The 21,459-nt window shown below is 35.7% G+C and overlaps 2 protein-coding genes across 6 annotated transcripts in view; both read right to left on the bottom strand.

Moving 5' to 3' along the window:
* The window catches only part of LOC107044117 (fringe glycosyltransferase), an 88,784-nt gene extending 82,902 nt beyond the window's left edge, over window positions 1-5,882 (bottom strand). For both annotated transcript variants that reach the window (XM_015265882.1, XM_015265874.1), the window contains exons 1-2: window positions 5,065-5,882; window positions 2,543-2,785 (exon numbers count right to left, since the gene is read on the bottom strand). In XM_015265882.1, the coding sequence (XP_015121368.1) occupies window positions 2,543-2,785; window positions 5,065-5,355 (534 nt within the window). In that variant the 5' untranslated portion in view covers window positions 5,356-5,882. The remainder of the gene's footprint in view (window positions 1-2,542; window positions 2,786-5,064) is intronic.
* A 1,523-nt stretch (window positions 5,883-7,405) lies between these two features.
* On the bottom strand, window positions 7,406-20,210 carry LOC107043957 (lethal(3)malignant brain tumor-like protein 3). 4 transcript variants are annotated; one of them, XM_015265702.2, is made up of 14 exons: window positions 20,148-20,210; window positions 16,573-16,777; window positions 16,184-16,493; window positions 15,742-15,918; window positions 14,133-14,752; window positions 13,312-13,462; window positions 13,033-13,207; window positions 12,559-12,808; window positions 12,094-12,292; window positions 11,803-12,020; window positions 9,378-10,246; window positions 8,605-8,682; window positions 8,193-8,490; window positions 7,406-7,891 (listed from the first exon to the last, which is right to left on the bottom strand). In XM_015265702.2, the coding sequence occupies exons 1-14, from the start codon at window positions 20,171-20,173 to the stop codon at window positions 7,766-7,768; spliced, it is 3,702 nt and encodes a 1,233-aa protein (XP_015121188.1). In that variant the 5' UTR covers window positions 20,174-20,210; the 3' UTR covers window positions 7,406-7,765. The 4 variants fall into 4 exon arrangements, with proteins under 4 accessions (XP_015121188.1, XP_015121178.1, XP_015121171.1 ...); XM_015265692.2 differs by having other exon boundaries at window positions 8,605-8,679; window positions 15,679-15,918; XM_015265685.2 differs by having other exon boundaries at window positions 15,679-15,918.
* Window positions 20,211-21,459: the final 1,249 nt, after the last annotated feature.

Here is a 21,459-nt window from a genome sequence, read left to right on the forward strand (position 1 = left end):
GGGAGGAAGACATAAAACCAGATGAAATGGGTAGTCTATAAAACCTTAACAGCAGGAGGAAAGAAAATAAAATGAATAAAAAAAAATTAATGAGAAAATACGGGAATAAAAGTTACGTTTTCATTTTATACAGCTGATCACAGTCAAAATAGCGATGTTAAAACGTAAGATAAGAAATTCATTATTGAAATAATTCAGTTGAAACGACCCGAATTCATTTATTTCGTGAAAAGAATGCAATTTTCGACGTGAAAAAAAAAACGAAATCGAGGAATTTTTACCACAAATGTCCCCGTGGTCAGCCCAACAAAGTCAAAGTTCCATTGAACTCATACAACTGGATGAAATCGTGCAGTTGGTCCTCCAATTATCCCCCGGGTATCTCGTATACCCGAAAGCGGGCTGTGGCTCGAGAGAAAATTGAGGGGTTTGCGGTTATTCCGACCGAGTCACTCAAGATAATAGTGGCGATGAGAAAACTTGACAGAGGAGTCGTCTCAGAAACAGCGGATATCCTTGGAGAAAATTATCGCTCGACAATATCTACCAGAGATGATATTCTAACACCATGATTTATATAAAAATTTAATAAAAACCGATGACTCAGGTATTTATTCATCAATTGAGTCCATCAAAACCTGTAATCATTGCCTGATTGCCTCGAATTCACTAAATTCACTAAATTACTCATGAAATTAATTACCTTAAGAAGATACTGATTCATTAATTTTGATGAACAACAATACAAATTTTGTTTATTAAAATTAATAAATGCGTCAAACACTTTTCATCGAATCAATTTTTTTATTTTAATTTTTCCTAATTTCGATTACATGTAATTTTCAATTTCAATTTTCCCAAATTTCAATCTAATTTTCCCTCATCATTAATCAGCAAACCTCATTAAAATAAAATCCACCTTTTGAAAAATCCACATGAAAAGGAAGCGCGTTCGCATGACAACGAAACAATGCCTGTGAATGAAAACCCCGCTCTAACATTTGAATAGACGCTTCCCATGTTTTTCTTGAAATTAAAATCCATTGGCAGCACGCAATACAGGTGATTCAAATCGCGGGATTGAAAAATCAGCGACTAAACAAAGAATCAGTTGAATAACGTACTTCCAACGTCAAAGTCACAACAATGATCAGCTTTACATACAAAACTTGTGATATTATCTTGAAAGAGGCTATCGATTCAATCGGGGTACTTATTTCATCTTCTGTTTTCCTCTTTTCGTGATAGAATTATTGGAAATGTCTCGGACTATGCAGAGGAGAATGGGACGAGTCTCCCAGATATTGGAAGAATATCTAGAATTTTTTTTGTTTTGTTTTTGTTTCCGAATGGAAGCCTTCGCCTTTTATTTGACGGATTTTTCGATATTCTAATTTTGATTGCAGAGAATGTTATGAAATGCGAAGAAATTATGTTTTCAGATCTTCTCTAACATTTGTAGTTAAAAGCCAGAGCTCTCATTCAAGTCCTATTTGACTTTAAGTTTTCATAAATTTTGTGATGATTTCACTGTTTAAATTTTAAAGGTTTAAATTTGATTTCGTCTCTTGGGATATTACTGAATATTTTGAATGTAAGAAAAAATAGATAGTCTACTCCGTGAGGAAGGCTCCTAAAGTGATTGAAAAGTTGTAATTAGGCAGAATTAGGACATTCTGCATGAATATTTGATAAAAAATGGATTTTCCAGTGAAAAAATCATAGTTTCGAAATCGTAGAAAATTCGTTCATTAAGTTAATTTCCCTCAAGTAAATCTGTTCCACTCCATCAAATATTCTCACGTAAAACATATAATTTTTCGACAAAGCTAATTTTTTTTTTAGTGTAATTTATAAAAGAGAAATGTTTAAAGAAGTAATTTATCCCAAAAAGCAAAAAAGAAATTATGTTCTTAATATTTTGTTGAATGTAAGTAAAAATAGACAGTTTACTCTGCGAGGAAGGCTTCTAAAGTGATTGAAAAGTCGTGATTAGACAGAATTACGCCATTCTCCACGAATATTTTATAAAGAATGGATTTTCCATTGCAAAAATCATGGTTTCAAAATCGTAAAAAATTCGTTCAGCAAGTTAATTTCCCTCAAGCAAATCTGTTGCACTCCACCAAATATTCTCCCTTGAACATAGTTTTTTGGCAGAGCCAACTTTTCTCTCAGTGTAGCTCCCAAAAAATAAATGTCTAACAAAGTAATTTATTGCAAAGTGCAAAATGCAGAATGTACTACAATTTTTTCCCCTAAACCTGTGCGAATATTCCCAGCCACTAGACGATCCCCTGCAAGAATGGTTACTCCAAAGACGGTTCTTTGAACTCCAGTGCATGTGCATAGGATACCAACGGTGAGAAGCTCATAATGCGAACAATTAGTCCGTACCCGTGAGAGATAATATCGCGGGGTGAATTTCAGACATGAAGAGAGAAGATAATTAAAACGCGGAATTTTTTATTATTTTAATTATCCCTCCGCTCTTGCAGAGAATCTCCGGTGGCTGTCCGGTATGTGATATTTATCAACGAACCTGATCTTTCGCGTATTGGAACCACGTGTCGATGATCGAAGGCAGTCGTGAATGATGATAGTGGCGTGTTGTCTTGACGCTGATGAAGACGTCGTTGAGGTCGGTGGAAAAAGGTGCCATTGTTGCTGTTGCAACCGGCGGCGTAACTGCTGTCTCTTCCACACTTATTTTCGGCATTACAGAAATGTCAACGTGCCCATCGGATATTGCGGGGTTTAGGACGACTACAGACTCCTCTGGCCACTGGAAAAATCAGAGGGAAGATCCATTTTACACGGGGGATTGGTGAGATTGGGACAATGAATGAAAAATTGTTGCTGATTGTGGGTTTAACTTGAAAATTTTTCATGAAATTTAGGGAATTGGAGTGCAGTTGAGGAAATTCAACGAAAATTAATTTATTCTTTCTTCTAATGGCGCTTGGTATCTGATAGTTTGAGAGCTAGCAACGATTGAAGAGCAGTTCATGGAAAAATATTTCATCAATTCATTTTTGTTGATTTAGCATTCATCTCGGTGATGAGTTATTATGACATTTTTTTCTAAAGACATTCAAACAAACAAAATTTTCATTGATTGGGAGTTCAAATTGATAAATTATATGAAATTTAAGAAATTGTATGTTAATTTTCCTTGCAGCTGAGGAAATTCAAAGAATTTCAATTAAGGAGACGGTTTATGCAAAAATAGTTTTTCAATTCATTTTTTTCATTCAGCATTTATCTCGGTAATGAGTGATGTTAAGAAAAAAACTTCTTAGAACATTTTTTATGGCTGAAGAAATTGCGAATAAAAAATTCTTTATCGAATTTTTCTTCAAAGTTATTCATTACCGAGATAATTAAAAAGTTAGAAGGATACAAAAAATTGATTTGTTGTTTTATCTTTAAATTTGAATTAAAAAAATTGAAATAATGCAATCCTACGCTGAATAATGTTTATCATTGCAAAAAATATCAACTTTCCCTACTTTACAAAAACAATTAACGAACCATAAAAACTATGATAGAAAGAGTATATTATACACCCAGAGAAATGCTTCATTTGAAATCTGAATTTTTTCGATTTCCATTAATTCTCATGGAATAAATGAACTGAAAGTTACATCACAGCTTATTTCCTCAGAAATGGTGAAAAAATGAAGAAAAAAATCCTTCTCAATTAGTTCTTGGGCAGAGATAGTCATATTCATAAATTAGAATTACCATTAAATTTCGAATTAGTGAATTCGTTAATATTATTCTAGAAAAATTTTAAATATCAAATTAATCATCAATTAAAATACTCAAATTCCAAATTATTTTATCAATGAATAATTTAGTCAGGAAGATTGACAACTGTTTGGTTAATCGAAAATCCCTTTTACGAAATTTAGTATTATTTACTTAATAGACAATTCCATATTTATCAATTATTTAATTCATTATCAATCGGAAATTTAGATATTTTATCCATGTACTTTGGCATTTTTTTCTTCAGTAAACTGCTCTTCTACTTTTGTCCTCGAACATCAGAGCTTATTTCCTCAAAAATGGGGAAAAAATACAAAACAAATTCTTTCTCAATTAGCTCTTGAGTAGAGATAGCCACATTCATAAACTAGAATTACCATTAAATTTTGAAATAATGAATTCGTTAATATTATTCTACAAAAATTTTAACTATTAAATTAATCAATTAAAATACTCCAATTCCGAATTATTTTATCAATCAATAATTTAGTTAGGAAGATTGACGATTGTTTGGTTAATCGAAAATCCCTTTTACGAAATTTAGTATTATTTACTTAATAGACAATTGACAATTCCATATTTATCAATTATTTAATTCATCATCCATCGGAAATTTAGATATTTTATCCATGTACTTTGGCATTTTTTTCTCCAGTAAACTGCTCTTCTACTTTTGTCCTCGAACATCAGAGCTTATTTCCTCAAAAATGGGGAAAAAATAAAAAACAAATTCTTTCTCGATTAGCTCTTGAGTAGAGATAGCCACATTCATAAGCTAGAATTACCATTAAATTTTGAAATAATGAATTCGTTAATATTATTCTACAAAAATTTTAACTATTAAATTAATCAATTAAAATACTCCAATTCCGAATTATTTTATCAATCAATAATTTAGTTAGGAAGATTGACGATTGTTTGGTTAATCGAAAATCCCTTTTACGAAATTTAGTATTATTTACTTAATACATAATTGACAATTCCACATTATCAATTATTTAATCCCTCGCCAATCGGAAATTTACATTACCAATAATTTTACTATTTTTAAATTTTGACGAGCATCTGTGAACCTTAATCAAAGTAAGGCTCAAATTCTCTTAATATTCCGGAATCTTATGACTCTGGCTATCCCTGTTTTGGCTCATTCCGTCAATCTTTAAACTTTTCCAATTTCTTCACCATCTTCATAATTTTTTCGCAATCCCACCAAAGAAATAAATAATTATATCATCAAAGCCGACATTTCCCCGGGTGCACTGCCGCCGTAAATATCGAATATCCCCTCACCTGACGTGGTGCAACAGCCTGATAAATCAGAATAGTGGCATAAGCAGTCGCAAGTATGAGTGCGAGTGCCTGCAATCCCCGTCTGGTCGGTAATGCCCGAGGCATGATGGGGTTGGCGGTTATACCAGCGGTCAAATTGCTCCCGCCAACCGCCGTATCCTGAATTTGGGCCTGTGGCCCAAGTGTATCAGTGCACCAGCCTTTATCGTACCCCGAGTGTTTCTCAACACTGTCGAGAATCAACAGCCACTCGACATCATCGCTCCTGGTGCCCGTGGCAAACACGGTCATAACAATTGCAAATTAATAACACTCGTAACAATTTCACTGATTAACGGTCAATTGCGCAATTCAATGTTCCACCGTTCGTTATGACAAATTTAATTCGTCTCAATGGCGCCATAAACCCTTCACTCATAAAGTAAAATTGCTTCATGCACACCAGATGCAAAAAAGGGATCGAGGCTGCAGTTGCCACAGCGAAACACTCGTCTCACTCGATCGAAAAATTACAATTTCATTTCTCTTCACTAAATTCCCGCACCGCGTCGAACCCCCGATCAATCGGATTCCCAAGGCCCCGAAAAATCATTATTTACATCACGAAACTGATTTACAATCAACACAAACACCCGACGAAATCACTGGGTTCGTTATTTCTCAGGGAATTAAAATGCCGAGACGTCCAGTCGTCACGTACCGACACAACACACGGCTGTTCTCGCTGAATACGAAAATTCCGTTCTTCGTTTATTTGCGTTTGGAGCTTTTGATTTATTCAATATCACGCGGACTGGCTCGATGGCCAACCGTACCGGCGCGCGACAGCAACCGACTGAACACATGGACCCGTCGCCCTGACTACAGTGTAAACATTGCTGCGGTTTATACTCGGGAGTGGGGGAGGGGGGGAGGACTCGCTGTTGAACGTACGACCGTGGAAAGGGGAAGGGATGGGCGACGGTATCAGGAAACTTATTCCGTCTCGTCTGCAGAATTATCGGGGGTTTTTGTGATTTGGGATTGTTGGTGGGGGGAGTTTGGGTCTGTTAGAGATTAGTATTTGGTGGTCATTGATAACATTAAGGATATTCAAGAATTTTGGGTTTTTTTTTGTGGCGAATATTGGAGATTTTATTTGAACTCCATTTGACCCTGTTTCCGGATATTTTGCAGTGATTTTGTTATTTAAACTTTGCAGGCTATATTTGAATCTTGATATTGAAGGGTTAGGAGCATTTTTAAAGTGTGAAAAAAAAATAGAGAGTTTAGTGTTGGAAGAAGATTGATGAAATCATTTAAAAAGTGGGATTTTTGAAAGTTGCGAGCATTTTCTGTAAATAATTTAGTCTAATTAGGGTTTATCATTATCATTATAGATATATTTATCAATTTGATTTGAAATAATTTATAAACAATCAATTTTCCATCGTAAAAATCAGTTGCTCCGAATACTAGTAAATTTATTCATATTTAGAATTTTAGCAAAAATCCATTTCATGCCTAAAAAATAAGGTTTCCGAAAGTTTGAACAATTATTTATAAATAAAGAATGTTTAAGTATATTTATATCTTGCTTTCAACGCAAGAATGTTTCAAAAAATGATAATTCTGTGGAAAACGTAATTTGAATGGTGCTGAATATTTATGATTTTTTTCAAATTTTTCTCACACTATTTAAGTGACAACTTTGATGATTGAAAATGGTGGTATTGGTATTGGTCAATTTTCAACGAATTTCTCGGAATCCAAGGGCGATAGCAAAATTTTTGTCATGACCTTTTTTATTGGGCGGATTGAGAGCTACAAAAAACGTCATTAGGAAAATTTTGGTATCTCCCTTAGATTTGGAGATATTCGGAGAAAACTCAGGAATGAAAACAATAATTAGAAATTACAAGAACGGAAATAATAATTGTCTTATTAAGAGGCTCAAATTTTCCAGCAGAAATACGGAGGAAAATTTCAGCCGTGAATTCTCAGTCAGAAGGGAATGGGAAAAGCCGAAAGATGGCTTTAAAAAATTAATGATAATGATGGTAATTGAAAAAAATAGAATAATTGAATAAATTACCCAAAAAATGAATTAGAATTGTATAAAACTAGAATGAACAACATAAAATTCTATACTCAGTGAATAGCTAACTTGTAAAAGCTTAGACTGGAAACCTGAGGGCCGTGGGTTCAAACCAGACTTCCGGCGATTTTGCGCATTTCTTGAAATTCAGAAATATGTCATCGGCAAATGAGAAGCAAAATAATTTTTGCTCGTAAAAACCAGAAGATCCTCCGGTAAAAAAAATTGGACATAAAATTCAGTTAAAAAAATGAGTGACACTTCACATTAAAAAAATCCTTCTTTATTTCCATTACACTTTACCAATATCTACAGATACCATAACAACTATTTATATACATTTTGTACAGTCCAATGTACCTCCATGATAAGAATAGATAAATATTTAAGAGCTAAATCTTGAAGTACTTTTTCGTCCTCATGCTCCACATGTTGAAATGAATCATTAATAATAATCCTCGACTTTACTCTTGTGAAGAAAAAAACCCCCGTAAAGTACAGTGGCAATCTACCACTCGCTAATGAGCTTAATTGCCGGGCTCTCCCGGGCAGAATGAAAGAGAATAATGGTGAAAATTACAATGAACATGATCAGTTGGTGGGTGTTAAAATGTTGAGCACGTTTCATGTGGCACGTCGACGCAGAAGTACAATACTGTTGTACAGTTTTATGGCTGGGCCGAGACGGAGACCCAGGAGTGATACCAAATCTTCTTGAGTCAACATTAAAAATGCCTCACCGTCAATACTCTAAAAATCCAAAAATAGAGGTGATGAAGGAAAAAACACGTCAGTGCATGAAGAAAAAAATGTAAAATATAAAGAGAAAAATTCACGTACAAACTACATTAAAAATCATAAAACTAATCATGGAATAGTGGGAAAATATGGGGCAAAATTAGCTGAATTCATTCTAGTCTCATTTTTTATTCTAAATTCATTGAATGATTTTGAAAATTCATTTTGCCCCACTCTTCCTCATTTTAAATGCCTGATTGAATGGCCATAATTGACGATTGGATAAATAGTAAGAAAATAAAAAATTACTCACATGTTTTCTGAAAATGCTAGCCACATCCTTGCAATTAGGGACACTCTGTATAAACTTGATGACTTCCTCATTAGACCATCTCCTGGGATTGGTGTTCTGTTTGGCAACTACACGATTCAGTGCATTACTGTGTTTCGCCCATACGTGTGGTGCATCCGGCAGTGGACTGTATCCGGGATCGTAAACAGATTGATACAGCTCGGTACGTAGTTGTTTGTCAGGCATATTTGGTGCGTAAGTAGTCATTGATTCGAATCCAGAGTTTGGAGGGCAGGGAGGCTCCTCGGATACATGACGTCTAGATAAAAATTCACATTATCTCTCGGGACTGTATTACACTTCCTATTTATCGCGTCTTGGATCTATTCAATTGAAAATGATTTTTTAACATTTTTTTGGCGATTTTACTGACCTTTTCCTACGTTTTCTCGACGTATGCTCCTCCTCATCAGTATTTCCATCACTGTGATGATGTTTTTTGCTCGATCTGCTAAGTTGAGAAAATCATGAGTTGAATGATGTTTTATGACTCATTCAATTTCATGAGATAAATATCATGAATCGAATTGTTTCGATTCATGATATTTATCTCATGACGGTTTGCCCCGCAAAATTTGACCCATATAATTTTAATTAAGTTGACAAAATAATTTTGTTTATTTCAGTCACAAAATAAAATTTATTTGACCCAAAACGTTCAATTTGATGGGTTTAATCTATTTTACTCCTAGACTCCTTTCCAAAAATAATGAAAAAATCTAAAATATAATTTCCCAAACACTTAATGGAAATTTTCATCAAGATTCTTTAATTCTTTTTATTTTTTCAAATTTTTTTTACGATTCTACTGAAATTTCAAAGAATTTAATAATTAAAAATTCACAATTTCTTGAAAAAATCAATGGAAACCCTAAATTTTAGTTCAATTATTTCCCAAAAATCAATAGACATAAAAAAAACTGGTAAATATATTCTTAAATTTCCAATTGATCGAAAATTCAAGTAAATTTAGAAATTCTCATCACCCGCTACTGAAAAATTCGTCATTCCCCCAATTTATCAGCAAAATCTGAAATTCCCTGATTTTTCCCCTCGACTCGATGTCAACGACCCTCTCCCAAAAATTCCCCGTACTGTCTCTAAACTTTCAACTTCCTAAAATATCATTCTGCAATTGAAACTAACCTCTCTGGCACCTCATCAAACTCCTCGTACTCCACCTTGACATCCTTCTCACTCTTCACATGTTTCCCCTCATGATGATACTTATCCCTCATCCTCCACAGGGTGCTGTCGCCCTTGGCCCTGTCCAGCGAGTCCTCGTCGTAGTCGCAGATTTCGTGTTTGACATTGAGTCTGTCAGTGGTCAGTCTAATTTTGTGAAGATTCTGGGAGGAGTAGGGGCAGCCAGAGGGTGAATTGTGAGTGGCAAACTTGGGCCCCTTGATGTGGCCAATGCCACGACAGCCAGATGTTCCGCACTCCGTCTTCTCCGCGATGACCTCAGGGGTGAGTGGGGGCTCCAGGGGATGTCCAGTCTTGTTGCACCAGCCAACAGGATGAATGTCCGGGGAGTCGTCGTCCAGCCAGTAGGCATGACTCTCTGGCCAGCCGTCGAAGCGTATTTTAATCATGTGGTCCTTGACGTCCTCAATAGTGGCCACTCTAATCAGCTGGGGGACTCTCTTGTCCACTGCCTCGAATTTCATTCCTCTCTTGAAGCCACAGGGGGGCCTCTGCTTGAAAGCTCGTGCTGGGGCCCCCACTGATCTCGTCTCCCGGAAGTAGGCGTCCCAGGTGAAGGACTTGGCGTCCTTGTAGTTGTTGGGGGGCGTCAGGCTGTGGCCGTTGTGGTAGCACCAACCCACTGGGTGGATGTACGGGGAACTGGCGTCCGCCCAGTAGTCGTAAACCTCGTCCCAGGAGTCGAAGTGCACCAGGATGCGGGAGTCCATGAGACCGGCGATGCTGGCTACGCAGACCAGGGAGGAGTGCTTACGGTCCACTGCCTCCAGCTTCATGCCGATGCGAAAACTCGTGGGGGGGAAGACAGCCTGTTGAGGGATGTTCTTTTTAAGTTGGTGCTCCAATGATGATGACGATGGGACGGGCAGGAACAGATTCTTCGTGGATTTTTTATGGATTTTTGGGAGCCCATAGAGGGTTTCTTAGGAGTGATGAATTTTGTCAGATCACATTTAGAACAACTTTTTTGGAGGTGAGAAAATCTACTGCAGGAAATTCAACGGAAAGTGAAAAAAGTATTTGTTGAGAATTTGTTCGTTTATTCTCCTGGGTTTCATCTCGAGAACAAGCAGATTTAGGAGGACATTTTTTCCTCAAATGTCTCTTCATCGAGATAGTTTCATGTTCCTTAGAGTATTTTGAAAAACTCATACTTTTGTTGAACATAATTTCCAACGTCTCTTTTAACATTTAATTTTAACATCATTCAAATGTATAAAATCTTCGAATTAAATTGAAGAAAAATTTATTAAATTTAAAATTATTCAAGCAATTAGAATAGGTTACTTGAAATAATTAAATAAGTATGGATCATTTAAATTAACTGGTCTATAACTCTTAAATTAACTGGTCTAACTCAAATTGATTAATTAGTAAGCTCGTGGGGGGGGGGCTGTTTGGGGATTTTTTAAAGTTTGTGCTCCAATGTTGCTGACTATAGGACGGACAGGAACAGATTCTTCGTGGATTTTTTATGGATTTTGGAGAGCCCATAGAGAGTTTTTAGGAGTAATGAAGCTTGTCAGATCGAATTTAAAACAACTTTTTTGGAAGTGAGAAAATTTACTGAAGATAATTCAACGGAAAGTGAAAAAAGTATTTGTTCGGAATTTATTCGTTCATTCTCTTGGGTTTTATTCCGAGAACAAGTAGATTAAGGAGGGCATTTTCTCCTCAAATCTCTCACCATTTGAATATCATCAACAACGCACACTTTTGTTGAACATGATTTTCAACATCTCTTTTAATATTTCATTTTAGCATCCTTCAAGTGTTATAAAACCTTCAAATTCAACTGATTAGCTAAAATTAGCTAAACATCTATAAATTAAATTAATGAAAAATTCAATGAATTCAAAATTATTCAAGTAATTAGAATAATTTACTTGAATGAATTGAATAACTATGGATGATGCAAATTAACTGATTACGAATTACTTAAATTGATTAATTAGTAGGGATTTAGGGGGTTTAGGGATTTTTTTAAGTTGGTGTTCCAATGTTGCTGACGATAGGACGGCCAGGAACAGATTCTTCGTGGATTTTTTATGGATTTTGGGGAATTCATAGAGTCTAGGGGACATCTTAGGAGTGACGAATTCTGTCTGATCGAATTTAAAACAAGTTTTTGCAGACGAGAAAATTTTTTGCAAAAAATTCAACGAGAAGTAAAAAAAAAGCCTCTGTTCACAATATATTCGTTCATTCTCTTTGATTTCATCTTGAGAACAAGTAGATTTAGGAGGGAATTTTCTCCTCAAACATCTCACCATTTAGACAGTTTCATATTCCCCAAGATGTGAAAAATCGATTTGTTAAGTCTATTTCTATTAAACGAGACGCTTAAAATATCATAAAAACTCACACTTTTGCTGGAAAATGCTGTCTTAGGTGCCGGAGTAGCCTTGCAAGTCTTCAAATACGCATTCCAACTGAAATTAGTCGGTACGTAACCCTTGGGTGGATCCAATTTGTGTCCATTCTTCTCAGACCATCCAACCGGAAAAATATCCATAGAATCGGCATTTACCCAGAAGTCAAAGTTCTCAGGATATCCATCAAAATGCAAACGTATTCGATAGCCTGAAAGACTCTCCCATTAGATTCCGGAATAATCAACTCCAGTGTGATTTATGTAAAAATTTCAAGGGTTTACCAACTACTTCGAATACAGTCAGGACGCAGTAGCGCGAGGGATGTTCAGGATCAATGCCCTCGAGTTTCATTCCAACTTTGAACAAATTTTTTCCGTATGGAAATGGATCTTTGAACAGTTTTACTGGTGCAGCCTTTGATTTGCAATGCTCGAGGTACTTGGACCACGAAAATCCGTGTTTTCCGGTTTGCCAGGGGTACTAGAAGAATTATAATTCATCAAATAATCTCGAGAAAAAAAAATTAATTGATATCATTTAATTTTTAAATATTTACTCAATATTCATGTGTTAATCTTAATTAAATAATATTTTTCTTGATAAAAAATGGACTAGAATTCACTGAATTCAGTTCTCAACAATAATAATTTGTCAATAAATATTATTATTGGTATTTCGTATTGAAAGAAAAATTTGGATTGCATATTAATGAAAATACGTTGATTAAATGAGACTCTTTTTACTACCTTGAGCTCAATTTTCTCGCTTTGACTCTCCTCATCCATATTAGTCGTTGAAGTATCTCTCGACTCGTCACTTTCATATTTGATGCGATCCTCCCTCTGAATTCTCTCCCGCGCCTTTCGTTTTTCCTTTTCAATTTCTTTCTCCTTCTCTTTTTCCCTGTTTTCTACTTCAGGTGGTTTTTCGGTGGACTCTTTTGAGTTTTGCTCTTGCATCAGCAGTTTCTTACGCTTTCGTTTGGCTCGTAGCTCTCTAAAACATAATTTTCAACGTCGCGTTTAATATTTTATTTTCACATCATTCAATTGTTGTAAAATCTTCGATAGAAAATGAATAATAAATTCAATTGATTAAATTGATGAATTAAATTGACAGTAATTCATTAATTTAATGAAGTTAAGTAATTATTAATTAGTTAATTGATTTAATAGTTACGAATCAAATTATTTTATTCAACATTCAACATTTATAAGTACCTTGCTTCCTTCTCCTTCTTCATAGCAAGCTGTTTCTTCTCTCCAATCCTCTCAGTGCAAGCTGGACTGCACGATATTGGACTTTCAAATTCAGCAGCCATGCCGAAACATCCACAACTCTCACAGCAGTATAAAGTATCCGCACTGACTGATTGTCGAGATTTTTTGTCTTCATCTGGAATTTAAAGAAAAGATGGATCAGATTCATTAAGATGGATTAATTAATGACTTTAATGAAGTTGTTTTGGACAATTGAAAATTGTGGAGAATTCTACTGACTCTTCTTATCACTGGTGGCGGTTACAGGAGTAGATTTTGTTGAATTTCGGGATAGACAGACGTTCTCTTTGTCTCCGCTGTTGTGCTTGTCCTGTTTGGAGTTCTCGTCCTCATCGACGACTTCCATCATACCGAATTCGTTGATGCGAAACTGGAAATTATAAATTCATGTTATTGTGCACAGAAAAGGATTTTACAGCAACAATATTTATTTTTGTGTCATAAGTTATTCTTTGGGATTTCCAAATACCTCTTACCACGATAAATTTATGTATTTTTGACTATCAACATTTGTTAATTGAATTTCTAGTGGAATAAAATAGACTTCTGATAAAATTCTGAAGAAAAGTTTATTATAATTCTGAAAAAAGTGATTTTGTGAATCCAAAATCTATTCTTTGTGAAGTAATTGACGAATGAGGTCGTCATCTTCAAAAATGGCAATTTGTTAATCATGTTATAATTATGTTATAAATCTTTCTCACGAAGTAAACTTTCAAATTTCATCAAAATGATGAATCCAATTCGAGCCTTAAAAATTTGAATAATAAAAACATATATTTCTCCAAATAAGGGTCAAGTGGGGCTTGAACAATAGCTGCAATGTTCAATACAAAATTTTCAAAATTAAATATTTTGAATATCTTGACCAAAAATTTAAGTACTTTTGATTCCAGAATATTTTTCAGAATTTGAGAATGCAATATTACTGACACATGAATTTTAAATAAAATATTTCGTCCTTAAAACACTACTGAAAACTTTCCATCCTCATAATTCCCCAGAATACTCTCTTCTCCCCCAAAAGACTCCATCATTACCTTCAAACTACTCCCAGGTAGTGAGCCAACCCCATCCTTCCAGTCCAAAGCCTTGGCAGCATCGAAATTGGGATCGCTGTGATTCCCATGAATTATCTCCTTGATATCCTCGCAGTTCCCATTGGTCTTCTCGTTCTTCCTGTCCTGCCTGTCAGCCCCAGAAGCCCCTCCTCCACTGCTGGTACTCTTGACAACCTCAATTTTGATGTCATCATCAACCGACGATTTTCTCCTGGCCTTGTCCTCCCCCTGCACCACTTTGATGAGAGTGATCTCGTCGTCATTCGACTTCTTCCCACTGTCCTGATCCCCCTCCGGGCTGCTGACGGAATAACTGATGTCCATGCTGTCCTGATTCTTCGGAAATATCTGCTTCTTCGGTCTCTTCTCAGTGGAGCCTCGCAGAATATTACTGATCGTTTTCTTTCGCTTCTCCGACGCCATCGTCTCCTCCTTCTTCGGAATCGGAGTTATTACAGCTGAGTCTGGATTCTCGGTTATCTTTATACTGTCTGAGGAATTGTTGGGATTCTTGTTGACATTCAGAAGACTCATCTTCGTTATTGGGTGCAGCGGGGGCGGGTATGAGGAGGCATTCGTGGATTTTGACTCTCGCAGCACTACAACCCCAAGATTTTTATGATTTTTAATTAGTGGGGAGAAAATGGGGGATAGAAGGGTTTCAGGGGGAGAATGAAATGATACTCTTGATAGCTCAGCAACCAGTGGGGATGACCCAGTGAGACATTTCTCGTGGTGGAATTTATGCACGAGAATTTCCTGGACTTTTTCAATGCAGAAAATAGAAAACAAAGTAAATTTGAAGATTCGAAGAATAATTTTTTAGTTATGGGGCTCATTTGCTCATGGGGAATTTTTCAAATCAATGAATTCTGACGATTTTTGAAAATTAAAAAATTGATGAAGAATTAACAAGGACAAAAATGGCTTTTTTCCTCAAACCACAGAAATTGATATTAAATTTCTGTAATTTATTGAATTGGCTCATTATTTATGTTTTTTATTTTAGATTTTAAGCTTAGAAATTTTATATTTTAAAATAAAACAACAAACCAATGGAAGATTATGAGGATTTGATTGAAAATGTATCAAGAATATGAAAACACGAAAGAATGAGGCCCTCAAGCACCAGAAATTAATATTAAATCCTATAATTCATTAAATTATCGTATTATTTGGTTTGGAAATGTTACATTTTCAAATAGAACAACAATCTAGTGCAAAATTATGACTATTTGCTTAAAAATGCATTGAGAACGTGAAAACGCGAACATGTAACTGAATTTTAAATTACCCAAATTTACCAAAATCACCAATATAAATATAATTAATATTTCGTCATCTCAACAAATAGCACTTAATATCCATCGAATCAATGAACAAACCCCATAATTCCCCATCAACTAAAAAAAACTGTAGGAAAACTCTACGAAAAAGCCTAGAAATCTCCCTTAAACAAATTCCACTGTAGAGTGTCCCCTCGAAAATCCCCAACATCATCACCATGATTTGCTCATCGACTCACCTGTGAAGGTTCCTTTGCTATCAGTACTAATTTGACCATTGCTGAAATGTAGGTTCAACGTACTTTGTTTGCTGGCTCCAGTAGACTGACCAATTGACACTGGTAAAATCAAATTAGCCATGTGCTTTTGGGGTTGAGATTGCGACACTGGTGTCGAGCTGGTTGATGTCTGCCCAATGCCAGGGATCATCGGGGCTATCACCAGCTTCGGTTTCTGTATCTGAGGTGCAGGAATCGCACCTGAAACCCCACGAGTTCAAATTAAGCCCCAAATATCAAGCATTTCTACAATAAGCTAAAACACCCTGTCTTCAATCGTCAATATCTCCTCACCAGACGATGCGATTCGGACAAGTCAGGGCTCATTTTCAAGGTATTTTTTCAAGCTTGAAAATGAAATTAAAGTCGAAAATTTTGACTCTACCGTTCCTGAGTTATTCACGATTGAAGATGATGCATTTTACATTTGTTCTTAATATTTATCAAGATGATTTATTTATTTTACCTGCAGGAATCACGACAGATTCCCTCGTTTTATTCGGCTTGATGAGTGTCCCCAGATAGGCAAACGCGTGCTTACCACCGGGGGCTCCTGCTGGAGCTACAGCTCCAGGTGTTGCACTGTTCAATGGGAGAATCTGGGCATTTGATGTGTTTGGCCCTCTCAGAAGTATGTGCTTCTGTCCCTGACTCTGAGGTGCTGCGCTCACATTTCCTATCACATTTGGATGTCTTATCACAATGTGTTGCTTGTTCTGGGGTAGAGCCCCTGAACTGGGGCTCTGGAAAAAAACTTTATTCTGGTTCGCGACGAGCTGAATGGAAACACAATTAATGAATGAGAATTCCTTGGAGTGAAATTAGATGAGTGATGAGGGACGAGTGAAAACTTACTGGACTGCTGATGGGGTTGATTATCGCAGTCAGCTGGGACTGATTACCTCCCAACAGGGGCTGACTCGTCGTAGGTGACTGACCACTGCCCAGTTTATTCGGCTGAATGTACAGTAGTGGCATAACGTGGGCACTGTGATCATCAGCTGGCTGTACTTCAACGCTACTGCTCTGCCTGTCCTCGGGGACAATCTCCTCATTCATTCTGTTGAGAAATGAAAACATTCCGGTAATCGTTAATCATCAGTGATGAGAAATGCCTCTAATAAGTTCGTATTCAATGAGCTTCATCGAAGGACGAGAATAAATAATTCATCGTTGCACATCTTTTATTGATATGAATCGCTTCGCTAATTTAGCTTCAATAAGTTTTATCGAAGGAGAAGAATAAGCAATTCACTACTCTTGCAATAAAAAATCAGTAAATTGGCGAAAGTCGGAATCTCCATTGAAAATTTAATTTAAGATCTGAATAAAAAAGAAGACTGAACCGAATTTTTGAAATAAAAATAAATAGTTCAATAAAACCTTCAGTAAATAAATTTAATTTCATAATTCTCTTGATCTAAAATGGATAAATTCTTCGCGTTAATAGGAAATAAAAAACGAGGAATTGAAGTGAAATAAAGGTCAATAAAAGAGAATAAAGAATCCAGGATTTTTACAATTAAAAATCAATAGATCAGCAGAGATTGACACCTTCATTGAAACCTTCATGGAAATTCATGGAAAACTGAATAAAAAAGAAGACTCAATCCAATTTTTGCAATGAAAATAAATAGTTCGATAAAACCTTCAATAACTAAATTTAATTTTCTAATTCTCTCGGTTTAAAAACGATGAATTCTCCTTGTTAACAATAAATTAAAAACACAAAGAATGGAAATTAACAAAAAATCGTATAAAAAAGAAATAATAATTTACTATTTTTGCAATTAAAAATCAGTGCATCATCAAAAATTGAAATTTTCATTGAAACCCACATGAAAATTAATTTTAAAAACTGAATAAAAAATTTTCAACTCAATTTCTGCAATGACAATAAATAATTCAAGTCTTCAACTACTAAATTAAATTTCCTAATTTCCTAATAAAAAAACCTTAGATATCGAAATTAACAAAAAACCGAAGAGAATAGAATAAATAGTCGACTATTTTGCAATTAAAATTCAGTAGACTATCAAAGGTTGAAACCTTCATTAAAACCCACATGTAAATTAACTTTAAAAACAGGATAAAACATCCTCACCCCAATTTTCGCACTAAAAATGAATAGTTCAATAAAACCTTGAATAACTAAATTAAATTTTTTAATTCCCTCGATCTAAAATCGATAAATTCTCCTCGTTAACACTAAATTAAACCATAACGAATTAAAATTAACAAAAATCTGAATAAAAGACAATAAATAATCTCCTATTTTTGCAAATAAAAAACAGTAGATCATCGAAGTGTGAAATCAATACCAAAATTAATGAAAACAATGCAAAAATTAATGAAAATTGATGAAAAAAAAAACTGTTAATTCAATAAACCCTTCACCAACACCTGAGCTAAACCCCCAATTCCTTCCCCAAAAAAAAATTTCCTCATTGCCAAGAAATTAAAACCCCAGACAATCTAAATCAATAAAAAATACAACACAAAGAGGGAGCCTCCGCCAGTCGAGCAAAATCATCACCTCTCGAAACAAAAACATAAAAAAAAATAAAGAAACGTACCATCAACTCCCACACCATCAAATTACCTCTGATCTTGAAAAAATCCCGAGCCCTCGGGTGCCCAATTCCCACTAATTACTCCACAAAATCGGCGAAAAAAAGTATTTCGAAAGGCCCGCCAACAGACAATCCCAACGAACAATAATAACGCACCGAGCCCTCAGTCCCGGAGCCAAAAATCCTCTCCCCCACGTAAAAAGCAGTTTACTCCAGCCGCACGACAATTCGATTACATAAAAATAAATACTGAGTTGACCCGGCGATAAGATTGCCGCACGTAGCACCTAGACAAGAGTTACGTACTAAAATCATTCGTCTCGGGTGTCTGCAGCCCTCGATCGCCAGCCCCGTCCACGATTATTTCCCGTAATTTACAGTAGTAAAACCGTCCGCAACATTGGTTGCATTCAATTCCCCCGGATCAATGGAGTTCAATGGATCGACGGAAACAACTAACACATTATATTAACAACTAAACACTAAGTTTAAGGTAAAACTTTAAGACACCATTTGAGCATTCGAGTTCTTGCTGCTTACGTTCAAGTCACGTTCTCATTGACTACATGAGGTGCGACTGTTGCGAGTCGACGCCTTTTGTCCCGCACCACGTCTTCGCGTTAATTTCCCCCCGTCAGCTGTGCGCATCCACCTCTTGAATTTACACATCAATCAATGCAAAACCGATTGACGAAATATTTTTTTTGATTCAGCGGAAATTAATTGTCTCGGAAAATGTTGAATGGAAATTTCATGCGAACCCGCCCTAAACATTACAGCCCACGTCCGCCAATGGCAGCGATTTCTCCAGTGTGACGTCACACTGACGTTAAAATCCCATTGGTCGAGGGGGATTTCAGCAACCGGAGACTGGCGTGTTCCTCTTTAAAATGGTTTTTCTGTTAAACTCACACTTGTTCACAATAATTGCGGTTTTTTCGGGGATCTCGAGCTGTTTTATTGTCCGATGTTTTCGGGGTTTTTTTCAAGGCTCCGAGCGATGTTATTTGACTCCCGCGAATGATTATCGATGAGTGGCGGGTAAATCGGGTAAACGTTAACCTCTAAAGTATACAACGATGATACAATTTCCGGATAATCAACAATTCCGCAAAATTCTCGCAATAAACCGCTAAAACCGTTCAGGAAATTTTTTCTTTTTTAATTGTTAATCAACAATTTACGAATTTATGCGTAAAGGCGATATTTACCGTCAACAGACCGGAAATAGACGTTAAAAACAAAATTATTTAGACAACTGGTGAAATTAATTCACTGGGAATATTTTATTTATTAAAATCAGAGGAGGAAAAACGGAAAACGCGATTTTCCGGGATTTATTGCTGACTTTGGACACCCGTAACCCCTTTAGAACTATTAATGCAATTTATCGTAAATAATAAATAGACGAAATAGTGCAAAATGTGTCAATTGCAAACTACAATTGTTCCATTAGTATTCAAGTAGTCACGAGGTGGCTTCCGCATATTTTTTGTTTCCATCATTCCATCGATTTCATTCGTGCAAAATAAATAGTATTCCCTCCGTTACTGATTGAAAGCCCTAATTAACAAATTACTTGGTGCGCAGAATGTTCCATTGTGCGTTGAATGAAACTAGTGCTGCGTTAATGTTCGGAACGGGAAAAGATATACAAGCTGACGGGCATATAGTCTCTCCGCGAACGACTCAATCGAATTGTCGGTCGACAATTACTTTCGTATTTAATGAGTTTGGGGGCATAATTATCGTTTCCCTCGACTCTTTGAACTATATTCTAGGTGTTAGCATTGCTATCGAGGCTTATACACACCTCAAATGTTATATATATTGTGAATAATATCACGATAAACTCACGTTTTGAAGTTACCAGTCGCCATCATCCGAGTGCAGAAACAATACTATCAGTGCGCACGCGCGACACTTAGGACGGGCATCGGGAGTTAAGGGCCGATTCACACGTGGTTTTTTGCATTATACTGTACATCGGGGAGAGGATAATCGAGGGGGGAATAGGAATTATCGAACTGTTTTATTTTCACTTGTGGCGAAACATTTTTATTTAGGGGTTTGGGGATAACAAATTTTTTGTAATGAGCGGAAAATTCATGATATTCTTATGTAACGGATTGTCCCGATGAGTCCCGCTGGGTGTTCAATAGTTTTGTTAATCAATAGGGTTTATTTATGATTTTAATGGAGGAATGCACGGTTTTTATGATGATTATGAATTTTAGGATTTTGTATTGACGAAATTATGAGATTGTTGTTTTCTGAATCTTTATTCAACCGTTTCATTTCTTACTAATTGATTATTCGGCCATAATACGAGCATTTATATATAGATTGTTGCTTATTATGAGAGATCTAATGCAGCATGAATAGAATTTTTTTCTGAATAAATACGGAAAAAATTAATAAAAATCCCGAGAGAATTTGCTAGACAGCTCTATTGAGTTTCTATTAATTTTATGCTGTACATTGGGGAGAGGATTGCGAGAAGAGAATAATCGAGAGGGGAATAGGAATTATCGAACTGTTTTATTTGCACTTGTGGCGAAACATTTTTATTTAGGGGTTTGGGGATAACAAATTTTTTTAATGAGCGGAAAATTCATGATATTCTTATGTAACGGATTGTCCCGATGAGTCCCGCTGGGTGTTCAATAGTTTTGTTAATCAATAGGGTTTATTTATGATTTTAATGGAGGAATGCACGGTTTTTATGATGATTATGAATTTTAGGATTTTGTATTGACGAGATTATGAGATTGTTGTTTTCTGAATCTTTATTCAACCGTTTCATTTCTTACTAATTGATTATTCGGCCATAATACGAGCATTTATATATAGATTGTTGCTTATTATGAGAGATCTGATGTAGCAATGGAATATTTCAAGCTATTTAAAAGTAAAAAATGAATAGAATTTTTTTCTGAATAAATACGAAAAAAATTAATAAAAATCCCGAGAGAATTTGCTAGACAGCTCTATTGGGTTTCTATTAATTTTATGCTGTACATTGAGGAGAGGATAATCGAGAGGGGAATAGGAATTATCGAACGGTTTTATTTTCACTTGTGGCGAAACATTTTTATTTGGGGATTGGGGGATAACAAATTTTTTGTAATGAGCGGAAAATTTATGATTTTCTTATGTAACGGATTGT

This window comes from Diachasma alloeum, unplaced genomic scaffold (genome assembly GCF_001412515.2).
Source record: "Diachasma alloeum isolate Michigan unplaced genomic scaffold, Dall2.0 Dall_scaffold_00180, whole genome shotgun sequence".
Lineage (NCBI taxonomy): Eukaryota > Metazoa > Arthropoda > Insecta > Hymenoptera > Braconidae > Diachasma > Diachasma alloeum.

Bases quoted from the DNA above. Each gene is read 5' to 3' on its own strand.
- LOC107043957 (XM_015265685.2), bottom strand. From the start codon at position 20,173: ATGATGGCGACTGGTAACTTCAAAAC. The intron at 16,494-16,572 runs GTAAGTTTTCAC...GTTTCCATTCAG, and splicing joins TCAACCCCATCAGCAGTCCA to CTCGTCGCGAACCAGAATAA. The intron at 15,919-16,183 runs GTAAAATAAATA...GTGGGGTTTCAG, and splicing joins ATCTGTCGTGATTCCTGCAG to GTGCGATTCCTGCACCTCAG.